The sequence below is a fragment of the Anthonomus grandis genome, chromosome 7 (assembly GCF_022605725.1).
Source record: "Anthonomus grandis grandis chromosome 7, icAntGran1.3, whole genome shotgun sequence".
NCBI classification, from domain to species: Eukaryota; Metazoa; Arthropoda; class Insecta; order Coleoptera; family Curculionidae; genus Anthonomus; species Anthonomus grandis.
In genome coordinates this window covers 4,421,505-4,439,112 of record NC_065552.1, presented here as the reverse complement: position 1 = coordinate 4,439,112, position 17,608 = coordinate 4,421,505, and the positions used below count along the sequence as shown (strand labels likewise).

At 35.2% G+C, this 17,608-nt stretch overlaps 1 protein-coding gene across 1 annotated transcript in view; it reads right to left on the bottom strand.

Annotated features, from left to right (window-relative positions):
- LOC126738398 (uncharacterized) overlaps nucleotides 1-11,844 on the bottom strand; it is a 31,279-nt gene extending 19,435 nt beyond the window's left edge. Inside the window, exon 1 of the mRNA XM_050443713.1 lies at nucleotides 11,369-11,844. Coding sequence (XP_050299670.1) covers nucleotides 11,369-11,473 — 105 coding nt within the window. The 5' untranslated portion in view covers nucleotides 11,474-11,844. The remainder of the gene's footprint in view (nucleotides 1-11,368) is intronic.
- Between the last annotated feature and the right edge of the window lie 5,764 nt (nucleotides 11,845-17,608).

Here is a 17,608-nt window from a genome sequence, read left to right as displayed (position 1 = left end):
TCATATTTTCCCATATGATTCGACGATCATCCCATTTGTGATTTTTGGTTTAGTGTTATTTTCTTCTATCAAAGTGATTTCAGGTAAAGTTTAAAGAAAAAAAGCCTTAAATTTTTATATATATTGCAGTAAAAATCACATTTGTGATTTTGGTTTTTTATGCAATTTTTTCAAATTTTGTGATAGTTATGTCAACTAAAGTTCAAAAAAAAAGAACAGCTCAAATTCCTCCATAAATTTTTGAAAAAATCACAGTTGTGATTCTTGATTTTGTGTAATTTTTCCTTAAATTCTGTGATAGTTTTTTAGCTAAAGACAAAGAAACAAAAAGCTTTTTTTGAAATATTGGGGATAAATTACATCTGTGATTTTAGATTTTGTGCTATTTAATTCAATTTTTGCCATAGAGATTTTAGCCAAAGTGCAAGGGTTATTCATATGGGCTTCAATTTGCCCATATGAATAAAAAAATCACATTTGTGATTTTCGCTTTTTATCTATTTTTTCGCTATTATCGGTTTTTTAAATTGTGTGATGCTTATGTTAACTAAACTTCAAAGAAAATAACAGCTCAAATTCTTCCATATATTTTGAGAAAAAAAAACACATCTGTGATTGTTTTTTAACTATAGTCAGAGAAACAAAAGAAAAATTTGGGTTAGAGCAAAATCACATTTGTGATTTTAGAGTTTGTGCTATATTATTCACTTTCTATATAGTAATTTCAGTCAAAATTTAGGGAACTAAGAGGTTTACATGTATCTATATAATTCTGGAAAAATCACATCGGTGATTTTTGATTTTGTTATGTTTTCTTCGCATTATGTCATAGTTATTTCAGTTAAAGTTCAAAGAAAGAAAAAGCACAAACCTTTCCATATAATTTGGAAAAAATCATATTTGTGATTTGGTTTAGTACTATTTTATTTACTTTCTTCACAAAAATAAAAATATATCAAATCATTTTTGTGATTTTGGCATTTTTTTGGATTTTATGAAGTAGAAAATTTATTTTTCTATATATTTCGAGAAAAATCACATCCGTGATTTTTCTTTTTTTTTTCTTTTATAGCCTGTAATAGATAGAATGATTAATTGTTCACTGGAAAGTACTTCAAGGTACACAAGAAAGTATTGGAAAATCACATTTATGAAAACATCACATTTGTGATTTTTTGTTTTTTACGATTTTTGCTTTGTCACTGTCATTTGAAAGGAAGAAAAAGCTTAAATTTTTCCACATGATTTAAGAAAAATCACGTTTGTGATGTTTGTTTTTGTTTTGCATTTTTTTAAAATTTTCTGATAGCTATTTCAACCAAAGTTAAATGGAAGAAAACGCTCCAATTTTTCCATATGATTCGATAAAAATCACACCTGTGATTTTTAGTTTTTCGTTATTTGTTTATAGTCTATGATAGAATAATTCTTTTTTACTAAAAGGTACGTCAGATTATGTATTCTACATAATTTTTGCTTAATACATAATATTGGAAAAATCACTTTAGTGATTTTTGATGTTTACCGTTTTTTCAACAGGTCTAAGAGGAAGAAGATTTTTAAATTATTTCAACAAGTTCGAAAAAAATCACGTGTGTGATTTTGTTGAACAGGTCTACAACAGTGTTCAACCAAATCCCTTAATTTTTAATAGACACCAAATGTTACGGAAAAAATCACATTTGAGATTTTCAGATTCGCGCTTTTTTTTCGAATTCTGTGACAGTTTTTTCAACCAAAGTTTAAAGACAGAAAAAGGTAAAATTTTTCAATGTAGTTCGAGAAAAATCACATTTATGATTTTCGGATTCATGCTCTTTTTTCAAATTCTGTCACAGTCTTTTCAACCAAAAGCAAAGACACTAAAAGGTAAAATTTTTCAATGTAGTTCGATGAAAATCACGTGTGTGATTTTTGGTTGTTTGCATTTTCTTCAAAAAATTTGGATTTTTCGTTTCAACGAAAGTTCTAAAAAAAGGAACACTTTTTACATATTTTGAGATAAATCACATTTGTGATTTTCGGATTCGCGCTTTTTTTTCGAATTCTGTGACAGTCTTTTCAAGTTTAAAGACAGAAAAAGGTGAAATTTTTCAATGTAGTTCGAAAAAAATCACGTTTGTGATTTTTGGCTCTTTGCATTTTTTTCATAAAATTTGTCATTTCAATTAAATTAAAAAAAATACACACACTTTTTTATATACTGTGAGAAAAATCACATTTGTGATTTTTGTTTCTTTTTGCCATTTTTCTCGACTTTTGTGATAGTCGTTTCAACTAAAGGTTAAAGAAAAGAAAAGCTCAATTTTTTCAATATAAATTGAGAAAAATCATGTTTGTGATTTTCGGTTTTGTGCTAAATTCTTCGCTTTTTGTTGTAGTAATTTCAGTCAAAGTTCAAAAAAATTAAATGCATAAATTAGTCCATACGATTCAAGAAATATCACATTTGTGATTTCGCTTTTTATCTACTTTTTCGCTATTATCGGTTTTTTAAATTTTTTGATGTTTATGTTAAATAAACTTTAAAGAAAAGAACAGCTTAAATTCTTCCATATATTTTGAGAAAAAATCACATCTGAGATTGTTTTTTAACTATAGTCAGAGAAACAAAAGAAAAATTTGGATTAGGGCAAAATCACATTTGTGATTTTAGAGTTTGTGCTATATTATTCACTTTCTATATAGTGGTATCAGCCAAAATTCAGGGAACTAAGAGGTTTATATGCATCTATATAATTCCAAGAAAATCACATTCGTGATTTTTGATTTTATTATATTTTCTTCGCATTATGTCATAGTTATTTGAATTAGTTCAAAGGAAGAAAAAGCGCAAACCTTTCCATTTGATTTGGAAAATCACATTTGTGATTTGGTTTAGTACTATTTTATTTACTTTGTTCACAAAAATAAAAATTTATCAAATCATTTTTGTGATTTTTGCATTTTTTTGGATTTTATTAAGTAGAAAATTCAAATTTATCTATATATTGCGAGAAAAATCACATCCGTGATTTTTCCTATTTTTTTCTTTTATAGCCTGTAATAGATAGAATGATTAATTTTTCACTGGAAAGTACTTCAAGGTACACAAGAAAGTATTGGAAAATTGGTGGGGATTAGTGACTTTCCACCCATATAAGGAGACGGAAAAGAATGACTGCTGGTAAAAATTTCGATAGCTCACATTTATTACAACCCGAACTAACTATTTCTTACAGTTACTTAAACGACAAAGGTGTAATAAAATGATTAAATGTAAAATGTCAAATTAACCCGATAATCTAAAGCACCCCGGAATGGCTTGGAGTCTTTACCGAGTTATGAATTACTACGAGTGTGCGAATGTCTTGCACGGCCGGCTAAATTAGACCGACGTCTCTGACTATTGAAGACCGAGAGTGAATTAATACTAACTAGGTCACACACAAGACGCCACCCGCGTAAAATGTCACATTACAACACAGGTGCGCTTCGATCGCCGTTGTTATGTCTGGCGTCCAAGGACTAGGGGAATATGGTGCAAATTTGAAGCCCTTTGGAGATTTGTAGTATTAAATAGTTTTGGGCTTGACCATATCTCGCCCCTCTTGAAAGGCTCCAGACTTTCAACACCATGACATCTCGATGACACAGTCTTAATCTGGTTACGGATGGTTGTCTTCGTCGGGTAAGGGTAGAACACAAATTTTAGAGGTTGGCCTTCGAAAAGTGCCGGTCTTGGTTCTAACATTGACAACCCTAACAAATCCGTCTTTGCCAGGAAATAGCTCCGTGATTCTGCCTAGAGGCCAATGCATAGGCAGTGTGTTGTCCTCCTTGAGGATGACCATTGTGCCCACCTTCAGAGCTTTGTCACTCCCTGTTTGCCATTTAGGCCTTTGTTGAAGGTTGGACAAGTATTCGTTTTTCCAACGCCGCCAGAATTGTTGGTACATCTTCTGAATTCTTTGATAGTGGCTCAACCGATTCATGGGAACTTCACAAAAGTCTTTATCAGGAATTGTCTTTAATGCACCTCCAATCAGGAAATGAGCAGGCGTGAGGACTTGTAAATCGGTAACATCTGAGGAAAGAGGAATTATAGGACGGGAGTTTAGGATAGCTTCAATTTCAGTCACTAACGTGTAAAAATGCTCAAAAGTTAAGTGCGCATCTCCTGCAACTCTCTTTAAATGGTATTTTGCTGACTTTACAGCGCTTTCCCAGATACCACCGAAGTGTGGTGCTCGCGGTGGGATTAATTCCCAATTTATATAATTTTCCCTGAGAAAATTTAAAATGTGTTCATCTTTATGTAATTTTTGCAATGATTGGTATATCTCACGCAGTTCGCGACGGGCACCTATAAAATTACTACCGTTGTCCGATAACAAAGATTGGCAAATACCTCTTCGCGATATAAATCGTTTTAATGCTGCGAGAAATGTCTCACTAGAAAGATCGGTGCATATTTCAAAATGCACAGCTTTAGTCACTAAACAAATGAATAAGCAAAGATATGACTTAATCATTTGTCTATTTCTGATTTTACTGTTTTTTATAAGGAAAGGTCCAGCAAAATCTACGCCGCTTTTAAGAAACGCGCGGGCAGGTACTACCCTGTGCTCCGGCAAATCTGCCATTTGATTGACTACATTAGGCGTGGGATTTGCCTTGAAACAAGTTACGCAACTTCGTATAAATGCGCGGACGGAGTTTCTCCCATTAACTAACCAAAACCTTTGCCTAACAGCATATAATGTCGCTTGAGCACCGGCGTGAAAGTTCCGTATATGCTCATACTGAATGACAAGTAAAGAAAATGGGTGTTTATTTTTAATAAGCAAGGGGTGTTTATGATCGTGACTTAGATCTGAATTTTTAATTCGCCCCCCTACTCTTAATAAACCACATTTATCTAGATAGGGATTTAGACTTAAAATCTTGCTTTTCTTACTGACTGTCCCGTTTCTGTGTAAATGTTCAATGTCTAACGCAAACATTTGACTTTGCGCTATAAACGTCAATTTTAAAAGTGCGTCTTTAAATTCTTGTACTGTAAGTGGTCCGACTTGAACTTCGTCTAGTCGATTTTGCCTTTTAAAATTTAAATTTTTAATAAAACGCAAAATGTAGGCAAAAACTCTCTGGAGTTTAGGAAAAGATGAAAATCTGACAAAAATATCTGAATCTTCAAAATAGGCTGTCAAAAGTGACACATTTTTATCTTTTCTTTTTTCAGGCAGGTCAGTGACCTTAGTTTCATGAATCTGTAGGTCTTTAGGCCACAAATGAGGCTCTAAAGCCAACCAATGAGGTCCGTCCCACCACAACCGATTTTTTAAAAGAGCATTCGGCGTCGCCCCTCTAGAAATAATGTCGGCAGGGTTATCATGCGTTCTGACGTGTCGCCATTGATTAATGTTTGTCAGCTGTTGCACCTCTGCCACTCTATTCGCTACAAAACTCTTTAAATTAGATGGCTCAGAGTGCAACCAGCACAACACAATAGTTGAGTCTGTCCAATAAAAAATGCTAGACTCGGACAACTCAATTTCTAAAGCCTTAACGGACTTGTCCATTAAACGACTTAAAATTACAGCTCCCATGAGCTCAAGTCTGGGCAATGTTTGGGTCTTTAATGGAGCAATGCGAGCCTTTGCACACAGTAGTGAAACATTACAATTCCCTAAAGAATCGACTGAACGAAGCATTATGCATGCGCCATATGACTTCTCACTGCTATCGCAAAACCCGTGAACTTGTAAATTCACATTGTTCTTTAAAATGGCCTGTCGAGGTATTTTAACCCTAGCTAATGACTTTAATTCTTCACAGAAATTTAAAAATGATTCTCTAATGTTTAGAGGTACAGCCTCATCCCAAGAAAGCGCTAACTTCCATAAGTCCTGCAAAATAAGCTTTGCTTGGATGAGAACTGGGCCTGCTAGTCCCAATGGGTCAAACAACTTACTAATGATACTCAAAATTGCCCGTTTTGTAACTTTAATGAACTGTGGGATTTCAAAGTCTAAAGAAAATCCTAAAAGATCTAACTTTGTATCCCACCAAATGCCCAAAGTTTTTAATTCCTCATTATTAATGATATATTGAAAAATGTCGTGTGTCTCGGCGTCATGCAGGATGCTTGGCTCATTAGATGCCCATTTACGCAATAAAAATGAACCTTTCTCTAAAAGGTCAGAAACCTCCCTTCGCAATCTAATGCAGCCATCAATGGTATCACTACCAGATAAAAAATCATCACAATAAAAGTCTTTTTTTATTGCTCGCGCTGCCAAAGGGAATGTTTCCTCGCTTTCAACCCCCACTTGGTATAAGCATCTAACGGCTAAAAACGATGAGCAAGCCTGTCCATAGGTAACGGTATTAAGCCGATAAATTTTTAAAATGTCTGAGGAGTCAGGCCGCCAAATAATGCGCTGCAGATCTCTTTGACCTTGATCAACCGACACGCACCTAAACATTTTTGCTATGTCAGCAGACACCACGTAGTTATGTTTCCTAAAACGCGTCAATACAGAAAATAAATCATCCTGTACTACGGGTCCTACCTTAAGCACGTCGTTCAAGGATAAGCCTGAACTGCTTTTCGCACTGGCGTCAAAAACTGTACGCAACTTCGTGGTTAAACTCGATTGTTTTAGTACCCCGTGATGCGGCAAATAATAACAGATATTTGGCGTACTTATTTCTGAGTCAAGGACTAATGACATGTGACCCATTTCTATGTACTCTGACATAAACTCAGAATAAAGTTTTTTCAACTCTGGCTCTCTGTTAAGCCTACGCTCTAGCGAATAAAACCGTTTTAATGCCATATCATAGGATTCTCCGAGGTCTGTAAACTTATCACGAAGCGGTAACTTTACAATGAACTGACCGTTAACATCGCGCCTAGTATTTTGAATAAAATGCTCTTCTACTTCCTTTTCTTCCTTAGAAAATATTTTAGGAGCCGTCTGGCACTCCTCAATATGCCAAAAACGCTCTAACTGACCTTGAATATCGGAAGTGTCATGAGAAGTAAAATTGCAATAGTTTTCACGAATGTCTCTCTCTGTGTTTAATGACCCTGACAAAACATAGCCTAGTTTTGTCTCACATAAAATTGGCCCATTCCTGCTTAAATAAATTTTATTATCGCCTAAAAGCTCGTAAAAAATGTCTGCGCCTAAAAGAGCATCAATACCCCCCTGAATATGACATGTAGGATCCGCTAAGACTACATTTTTTGGCAATTTAAAATCAATTAAATTAAATGATGTACAGGGAATATTGCCTGTGATCTTATCAACTACCAAAAAATCCAATGTGGATTGAAAATTATTTAAAGTAGACCCTATTTTAGCCCTTATCTGACCCCGAATATTAATAGCAGAGCCACTTACACCTGTCACAGATGTTTGTGGTCTTTCTAAACTAACACCTAACCGTTTTGCCAGCGCCGTAGTAATAAAATTGCTCATACTACCCGAATCTAAAATGCATCTAGCTTTAATCACTCCGCGTTCCCCTACTGAGCCAATGAAAATAACGGCCGTAGAAAGCAAAGTTTGACGACAGATATTTTGCGTATTGCCGCGGTCCGTCGTTGACCCTGAGAAAGAAAAACCGTTTAAGTTTTCCGCGGGAGCATCACTATGCGCTGTTGCCATCACTTGCGGCGGTATCTGTGACGATTCGCAATAGGTCGAGACTTGACTAGGACCTTGCTGAAATTCCTGGAATTGACTTGCTGGGTCGTAATGTAAAAGAGTATTGTGTTTTTTATGGCATAATTTGCATTTAGCAGAAGGGCAATTTTTTTCTTCTGTATGGTCATTTTTAAAACAGTTAATGCACAAATTTAATTTTCGTATTTCTGCTTCACGTTTTTTAGGAGACAATTTTAAAAAGTCGCTGCAATTGTAAATTAAATGGCCTTTTTTACAAAAATAGCACGCGAATTTTTTATTATTGGAAGCAAAATGAGAAAATTTCTTGTCATATTTTTCTACCTTATTTTTAAAATGATTGGAATGACTGTTGTAAGGCACTTGTTTTTGTGGCTGCACCTGATCTTGATTTTCTAAGGACTCTAATAATTGACATTTATTAGAAAGAAATGACACAAATTGACTATAAGTGGGGAATTCTTCTGTTGAAGGGCAAATATTCGTGACATGTTGTTCCCACTCTTTTTTTGTTTGAAAATCAAGCTTGGTGGTAACCAAATAAATGATTAATGTGTCCCAACTGTCTGTGGGTTGTTTAAGATTTTTTAGAGAACGCATATGACGTTGCAATTCGTCTAAAAGGTTTCTTAAATTTATTTTATTCGGATCTTTGCCTACCGAAATTAATGGCAAATTAAATAATGACTTCAAATGATGGTTAACCGTTATGCGGTTATTTTGAAACCTGTTACAAAGCAAATCCCAAGCAATCAGGTAGTTATCGTCCGTGGTTTCATAGTGTTCAATAATTCCTTTTACTGAGCCCGTTAAACAACCCTTAAGGTACCTTAATTTGGTATTATTGGGCGTTTTATTGTCTTCATGTATTAAGGCCTTAAAAGCGTCATGAAATTGCGACCAATTTTCCCGTGACCCGTCAAAAGTAGGTAAATTAATGGGTGGTAAATGAATGCGATCTTGGACAGTAAAATGTTGAGGTGAAGGTGAGACATTTGAAGCTGGTTGTTGCGTTTGGGTTTGCTGTAATGACTGCAAAATGAATTTTCTGGCTTTACCCATAGAATCATAAAATTCAGATTCAAATGCCTGCCTTTCCTTTCTGTGATTTTTAATTTTAGTAGAACTTGTGTCCAAAATCTCTAAATCAGTCGAAACCTCATCAAAATCATTATAGGTTTTGTCAATCTTTTCTATGCGGATCTGTAACTCCTCGATTGACTTGACATTAGGATTAAAATCCCCCACGAACTTCGTAAAATTAGCTAATTTTGCTTTGTAGGATTCCCTTGTATTTTTTAAACAAGTAAGCCTCGATTCTTGCTCTTCAGCTGCCATTTTGACTGGACTATTTAATAAAAAATGTCTAAATTAAATAGTTTTTAAGATTTAATGACAGTATGTCAAAACGACAGTTTTAAAAATGGCTTTATTTAAAATGACTTAAATAAATTACTTTGCCTTAAATGACTGGCTAAAATGACTGTTAAAATGCAACAAATGACTTCTGCCCATCGGTTTTACTTAATGACTGACTAATGCTTGTATTGGCTTAATAAAGCTAATAAAACTTGTAAGCTGTAGGATAGAGATAGACTAAGGAATGAACGACGGGAGGAGGCACAGATTCACTTAGTACGTAAATAAATGGAACAGACTTACAGTTTTGTCATGCTGGCACTAAAAATGGCACTTTGTTCCAGCACAAACACAATGTCTTTAATGTCTTAAATGTCGCGGCGCGAGGATGAATGGCTTGTCCTGGCAACACTGCAATCACGACACTGTCTATAAATGTCCCAGAAAAGTCAGTGTTTTCCCGGTTTCCGTGAAATAATGGCTTTTTCACGTACAAAAATGACGACGAAGGACCATAAAACTACCATCCGGCTCGAAGGACCATAAAATATGGTGGGGATTAGTGACTTTCCACCCATATAAGGAGACGGAAAAGAATGACTGCTGGTAAAAATTTCGATAGCTCACATTTATTACAACCCGAACTAACTATTTCTTACAGTTACTTAAACGACAAAGGTGTAATAAAATGATTAAATGTAAAATGTCAAATTAACCCGATAATCTAAAGCACCCCGGAATGGCTTGGAGTCTTTACCGAGTTATGAATTACTACGAGTGTGCGAATGTCTTGCACGGCCGGCTAAATTAGACCGACGTCTCTGACTATTGAAGACCGAGAGTGAATTAATACTAACTAGGTCACACACAAGACGCCACCCGCGTAAAATGTCACATTACAACACAGGTGCGCTTCGATCGCCGTTGTTATGTCTGGCGTCCAAGGACTAGGGGAATATGGTGCAAATTTGAAGCCCTTTGGAGATTTGTAGTATTAAATAGTTTTGGGCTTGACCAAAAATCACATTTATGAAAACATCACATTTGTGATTTTTTGTTTTTTGCGATTTTTGCTTTGTCACTGTCATTTGAAAGGAAGAAAAAGCTTAAATTTTTCCACATGATTTAAGAAAAATCACGTTTGTGATGTTTGTTTTTGTTTTGCATTTTTTTAAAATTTTCTGATAGCTATTTCAACCAAAGTTAAATGGAAGAAAACGCTCCAATTTTTCCATATGATTCGATAAAAATCACGCCTGTGATTTTTAGTTTTTCGTTATTTGTTTATAGTCTATGATAGAATAATTCTTTTTTACTAAAAGGTACGTCAGATTACGTATTCTACATAATTTTTGCTTAATACATAATATTGGAAAAATCACGTTAGTGATTTTTAATTTTTACCGTTTTTTCAACAGGTCTATGAGAAAAAAGATTTTTAAATTATCTCAAAAAGATCGAAAAAAATCACGTGTGTGATTTTGTTGAACAGGCCTGTTATATTTTTTGTATAAAATTAAAATACGTTTTCAAGGATATATTTGATGACCTCCCTTAATTTTTAATAGAAACCAAATATTTCGGAAAAATCACGTTTATGATTGTCGCTTTTTATCGTTTTTTTCATAATTCTGTGATAAAGATATTTTGGGTCCATGAAAGAAAAAGATCAAATTTTCTCATGGGCTTCAAGAAATATCACGTTTGTGATTTTTGATGTATGCTTTTTGTTTTATTCTACCATACATATCTTTGTCATTTGTTAACTAAGTGACAGTTGACACGATTTAAAAAAAAATCAATATTGTGATTAAAAAAATAACTTTTGTGATTTTCGGTTTTTTGCCATTTTGAAAAACGGAGAATATTTCATATCGTCCGAAAACATTTACCTGTGTGATAGATATTAACTTTTTTTGTTCAGTAAAAGATTTTTTAGCATATTTTACATCATTTTTATTTATAAAATTCATTTAAAAGTCAAGATGGTGCCCGTCCGCCATTTTGAATTTTTTGCACTGTCAGTTTTACGTCATAAATTCCCTCATTTGTTTATTATGAGCCACGCCTACTTTTAAGTAAGTCAACGTTTAGAAGCGAGGGTAGGGAAGCGGATATTAGAGCGAAAAACCTAAGTATCTCGCTTTCCATTCGTTTTTGGAAAAATTTAACAATAAACTGCTAAATTGGGCGCCCAACGTGGGATATGCTGAAGCAATAAAAAGTCCAAATTCTCCCATAGGACTTCACTATGTGATACTGGACAAAAATCACATTCGTGATTTTATACTAATTTATTAAAACCTGAACATTTTAATTAAAAAACTTACTTCGATAACGACAATACCAACTTTAGCGACCAAATGTTTTTTCACACTGTTCCCTTTACCGTGGATTTCTACATTAAGATCCGAAACCGTAACGTTCTTATGCATATTAATCTCCAAATGATTCACAATAACACATTTCGTCACAACACATGAATAGTTTTATTTTTAGTTATAAAATCGCTCTTCACTATGAAGAATTCCCACGGCGCCTTGTCTAAAATAAATCCCACCTAGACACTTTTTAACTAAAAATACAGTTTTGAGTACGGGTGGTGCTTACTTCTCTCTCTCGTTCTTTTTTTTTGTTATTTTCTCAACAAATACCCGACTGGGGTTCGTTACTCGCGCAATTGTTTTTATCTTATCTTTTCTGTTCTTGCTGATACCACGTCTCATGAATATTATGATTACATCTATATACAATGCCTATACATTATGTATCTGAAAGTTTAGATTATTACATACGTTGACTTGTCTCACATGCTTATCGAATACGGTTTATTATTTGAACTGATGGCAGATTAGTGTTTATTTATTTAGTGAGCTTGTAACATGACACCTCAGTTATTTATCTTTAAGTTACTGCGCATATCAAACACGCATCTCATAATAACGAATAATCACGATGAAAGGGATTATTCCTCTTAAATGCGCAGAATTTTGACTCTGAGTCATCGGTCATTGCACCCAAAAACGTAATTCGTAGGGTACCTTGATTCACCTTTGAATTGACCGATGACAGATAAACTTAGGTCACTTGTCACTTGGTCACATTTTAAACGTCACTCATTTTTGATTAGTGACAGGTGACGGATAAACATTGTGTTATGTGTAAAAAAGCCACCTGATTTCATTTAGGTATGAGTACAAATGGTATTTCTAAAATGCAATTCTGTCAATTTGACCATATGGAGATCTATATTATCCTCAAGAGCGTTTAACCCTCCATATCTACAAACTTCTTATAGTGGTCCTTTCGACAAATGCAAATGCACCTTAATTAAATTATGACAGGTAAACTATGTAATAAGTGTCACCAAAAATGGTACATTGGATGTACACGACAATGGTTAGACCCATCATTACATACGCAGCACCTATATGGTGGCATGCGGCAGAAAAGAGGACTGTAATACAGATACTCAACAAAACACAACGAATAGCATGTCTGGGCATAACAGGAGCGATGTCAACAACGCCGACTGCTGCCCTAGAGAACCTGATAGGACTAAGCCCGCTTCACTTAGTGGAACGGGCTGAAGCTATATCGGGGGCGAAAAGACTGCTGTCAAATGGCGCAACAATCCTATCGAAAGATGGGCACAATGCCTTATTTGACAAGATACAGGACCTTGGGCGCCTGGCCCTAAGAACAGACAGAACCAAGGTCACATACCTAGACAAACCTTTTGTCATCAAAGAGAAAAGGGGACCACTGGATGCAGAAGCGGGCAGGCTCAGGCAAAGAGGTTACTCGGTATGGCACACGGCAACCAAACGATCCAAGATCGGGGTAGCTGTGGGCATGGTGGAGGACGAACAACAGGGCAGACAACTCATGCTAAACCTGGGCCTGGAAACAACAAATTTAAAGGCAAGCATAATAGGAATACAAACCTGTGTCCAACTGATGAGAGAAGGGCTGCCAAGAGGCAAAACCTTTGCAATTTTCACAGGAGACCAGGCTGCAACACTTGCACTACAACAGTTCGAGTCTAAGTCAAGGACTGTGCAAAGCTGCTGGGAGGATCTCAGGAACCTCGCCGAAGCGCAAAATAGGCCAGAGATAACCCTAGCAGAGAATATGGGCAACAATAAGGCTGCAAGAAGGGCTATCCAACTTGCAACTCAGGGAGCCAGCAACAGCCTGGTAGGCCCTGAACCAACATGTTGTGTCAACGATAAGACCTGGAAGAGGGAAATCGGCAACTGGCTAACAAATCAGAACAAATCCTACTGGGAACAGCTGCCAAAGATGGAACAATCCAAACAACTTATAGGCAGCCCACCCTTCAGGAAGGGTGAGAACATACTGGGCCTCTCCAGACAACAACTGCGAAGGGTCGCGGGGCTATTTACAGGCCATGCGCCCAGCAGGAAACACCTGCATACGCTAGGAAAATCAGTTACCTCGCTATGTAGGGAATGCAATGAGGAGGACGAAACAACTCTTCACATACTGTGCTTCTGTGAAGCATTTAATCAAACCAGGGCAACATTCCTGGGGGAAGAGAAACCCTCACCAGAGGGTATAAGAAATCTACCACTGGGCACAATCCTGGACTTCATTGAAGCTACAGAATTGAACCTGTGGGACTAAACATATGGGACACAATAGGACTGCTTCTTAGCAGACCGCAGTGTAGGGAGCCACAAGGCACCACCCAGCGGTGGAGTTTTAGTGGGTACAGGACGAAACAGACTCGACACTGAGTCCCACACTAGGGGGGCGGCGCCGCGTAACCAGTGTTCATAAGGAATTTCTCCACCGACCCCAAAAAAAAAAAAAAAAAAAAAAAAGTGTCACCTGTCAAACGTACTGACAGTGTCATTCGCCTATTAGTTATGTCACAAAAGATGAAAAAGAGAAATACTATTTCAGGTTTTAAGCATTATAAAGGTGAATAGTGCTTGATACTCAATGTTCATTTAACAAATCTTAGGATGAAGTTTACTATACGTCATTTCGTTGGCTGATGAACATTTTTTTAACAGTCACTTGTCAAAGATTCTCTGGGTGATGACATGGATTTTTTTAACCTTAGTTTAACGCACTAAAATGACTTAGAGCGATAAACAATGTTTCAGCTGTCAATTGTTAAAGAGCCAAATGTGTATAACATTTCTCCTCCCTCCACTCTTCTTGATTACAAATCAAACGTCATTTAGATTACAGATAAGCGATGTATAAAGTGTCATTTGTCAAAGAGCCAAATGTATATGATACTTCTCCGTCCTTTTGCCTTCTTGGTTATAAATTAAACGTCATTTACTTGACACATAAGCGATGTGTAAACAGTTATTTATCAAAGAGCCAAATTATTTCTTGGTTAAGTTGATTGGTGAAAGATAAACAGTGTGTCAATTGTCACTTGTCAAAGATCCAAGTTTAAATTTATTTACTGCAAAAATATTGCAGGGTGAATTTAGGGTGAATGTCAGTTAGTTGACTGTTAAACATTTTTAATTGCCACTTATCAAAGAGTCTCTGGGCCATGTCACGGGTTTATTTTTATATATTATATTCCCTTAAATTCAAATAAATAAGAGTTAAGCTTCCTTTTTCCTATAAGAGGTCTCAGAGGACAAAAAGAAGAAAAAGACTTAAGTTAGACAACACTAAAATGACTTAGACCAATTTGACAACGTGTTAGCTGTCACTTGTTAAATTGTTACAGGATTACTTACGCTTTAAAATTTTACCATTTTACCATTAATTTAAAAAATTTAATATGTGAAAACTGTCTTTTGTCATATAGCCAAATGATGGTCAAATAGACAACATGGAAATATCCACCATCATGGAGAGTGTTTAACCTCCAGAGTACTTACACAATTCTTAGAGCTTCTGCTCTCGAAATCTAAACGCACCTTAACTGAATTATGACAGATAAACGATGTATTAACTGTCACCTGTCACACGTACTGAAATTATCACCTGTCACTCGGTCATGTTTTAAACGTCACTTATTTTTGATTAGTAACAAGTAACTGATAAACATTGTGTCGTTTGTCAAAGAATCACCTCGTTTCTTTTAGAGTAGAGGAATAGTTGCAAATATACTTTACAGGTCTATTTTATTATAACTACAAAATTTAGGTATGAGTACAAACTGAAACCATAATTTATGAAATACTGAATTAACACTGTGACATACTAATGTCACATAGTTGACTGGTGACAAGTAACAAATAAACAAATGTGTAAGCTTGAACCTTCTCAAAGAGTCAAATATATATGATATTTCTCCTCCCTCCAGTCTTCTTGATTACAAATCAAACGTCATTTAGATTACAGATAAGCGATGTATAAAGTGTCATTTGTCAAAGAGCCAAATGTATTTGATACTTCTCCTCCCTCTTGCCTTCTTGATTACAAATGAAACGTCATTTAGTTGACACATAAGCGATGTGTAAGCAGACATTTATCAAAGAGCCAAACTATTTCTTTTACAGGAAGTCAAATCGATGACGTGGAAATCTTCACTATACTCAAGAGTGTTTAAGTGCTGAGTACTTATACACTTTTTAGAGTGTTTTCTTTCGAAATCCAAACGTTTCTTAACTGAATTACGACAGTCACGTGTATTAATTGTCACACGTACTGCAACTGTCATTCGCCTCATTTCAAGAATTTTTTCTATATATCCTGTTACCTTAAATCCAAATCAATAAGGTTTGAACTTCCTTTCTCCTATTCGAGATCTCAGAGGAAAAAAGAAGAAGAAGACTTATGTTCAGCTACACTAAAATGACTTAGACTGATAAACAATGTATTAGCTATGATTTGGTAAATATTAAATCTGTCATAAGTTAAATGTCACATAGTTGACTGATGACAAGTGACAGATAGAAAAATGTGTAAACTTTACATGTTAAAGAGCGAAATTTATATGGTATTTCTCCTCAGTTATATTTCGCCTCTCAGTTATGTCATAAAAGAAGAAAAAGAAAAATACTGTTTTAGGTTTTAAGCGTTATAAAGGTAACTAGTGCTTGATACCCAATCATATAACAAAGATTTAAGTTAAAGCTTATCTGCTGCAGAAATATTTTAGGGTGAATTTTATTATACGTCATTTCGTTGGCTGATGAACATTTTTTAACTGTCACTTGTCAAGAGTCTCTGTTTGATATCATGGGCTTTTTTCTATATGTTATACTCTCTTTAATCCAAATAAATAAGGCTTAAAACTTCCTTTCCCCCCTAAGGGGTCTCAGAAGTAAAAAAGACTTAGTTTAACGCACTAAAATGACTTAGAGCGATAAACAATGTTTCAGCTGTCACTTGTTAAATATTAAATCGACTCTGTGACAAGTTAAATGTCACACAATTGACTGGTGACAAGTGACAGATCAACAAATGTTGTTGTCATGCTTAAACTGTCACTTGTGCAAGAGCTAAATGTGCATGACATTTCTCCTCCCTTCACTCTTAGTGTGATTTAGATTACAGATAAGCGATGTATAAAGTGTCATTTGTTAAAGAGCCAAATGTATATGATACTTCTCCGTCCTTTTGCCTTCTTGGTTATAAATTAAACGTCATTTACTTGACACATAAGTGATTTTAAGTGAAGAGCCAAATTATTTCTTGGTTAAGTTAATTGGTGACAGATAACCAGTGTGTCAATTGTCACTTGTCAAAGATCCAAGTTTAAACTTATCTACTGCAAAAATATTGCAGGGTGACTTTTATAATATGTCACTTAGTTAGTTGACTGTTGAACATTTTTTAATAGTCACTTATCAAAGAGTATCTGGGTCATGTCACGGGTTTATTTTTATATATTATATTCCCTTAATTTCAAATAACTAAGGTTTAAACTTCCTTTCTCCTATTAGAGGTCTTAGAGGACAAAAATAAGAGAAAGACTTAAGTTAGACAACACTAAAATGACTTAGACCGATAAACAATGTGTTAGCTGTCACTTGTTAAACTGTTACAGGATTACTTTCACTTTAAAATTTAACCATGTAAAAACTGTCATTTGTCATAGAGCCAAATAATGATCAAATCGACCACATGGAAATATCCACCATCATCAAGAGTGTTTAACCTACCTACCTACAAAATTCTTAGAGCTTCTCCTTTCGAAATCTAAACGCACCCTAACTGAATTATGACAGATAAACGATGTAATAACTGTCACCTGTCACACTTACTGAAATTATCACTTGCCTCTCGGTTATGTCACAGCAGAAGAAAATAGAAGAAGACATAAATATGATATTTCTCCTCCCTCCAGTTTTCTTCGTTCCAAATCAAACGTCATTTAGTTAATAGATAAGGGATGTGTAAACTGACACTTGTCAAAGAGCTAATTGTTTATGATATTTGTCCTCCCTCCAGTCTCCTTGGTAACAAATCAAACGTCATTTAATTGACAGATAAGCGATGTGTGAACTGTCGTTTGTTAAAGAACCAAATGATTGACCACATGGAAATCTCCACCATCATCAAGACTGTTTAACTTTCCCAGTAGCTACAAACCCCTCAGAGTTTATCCTTTCGACATG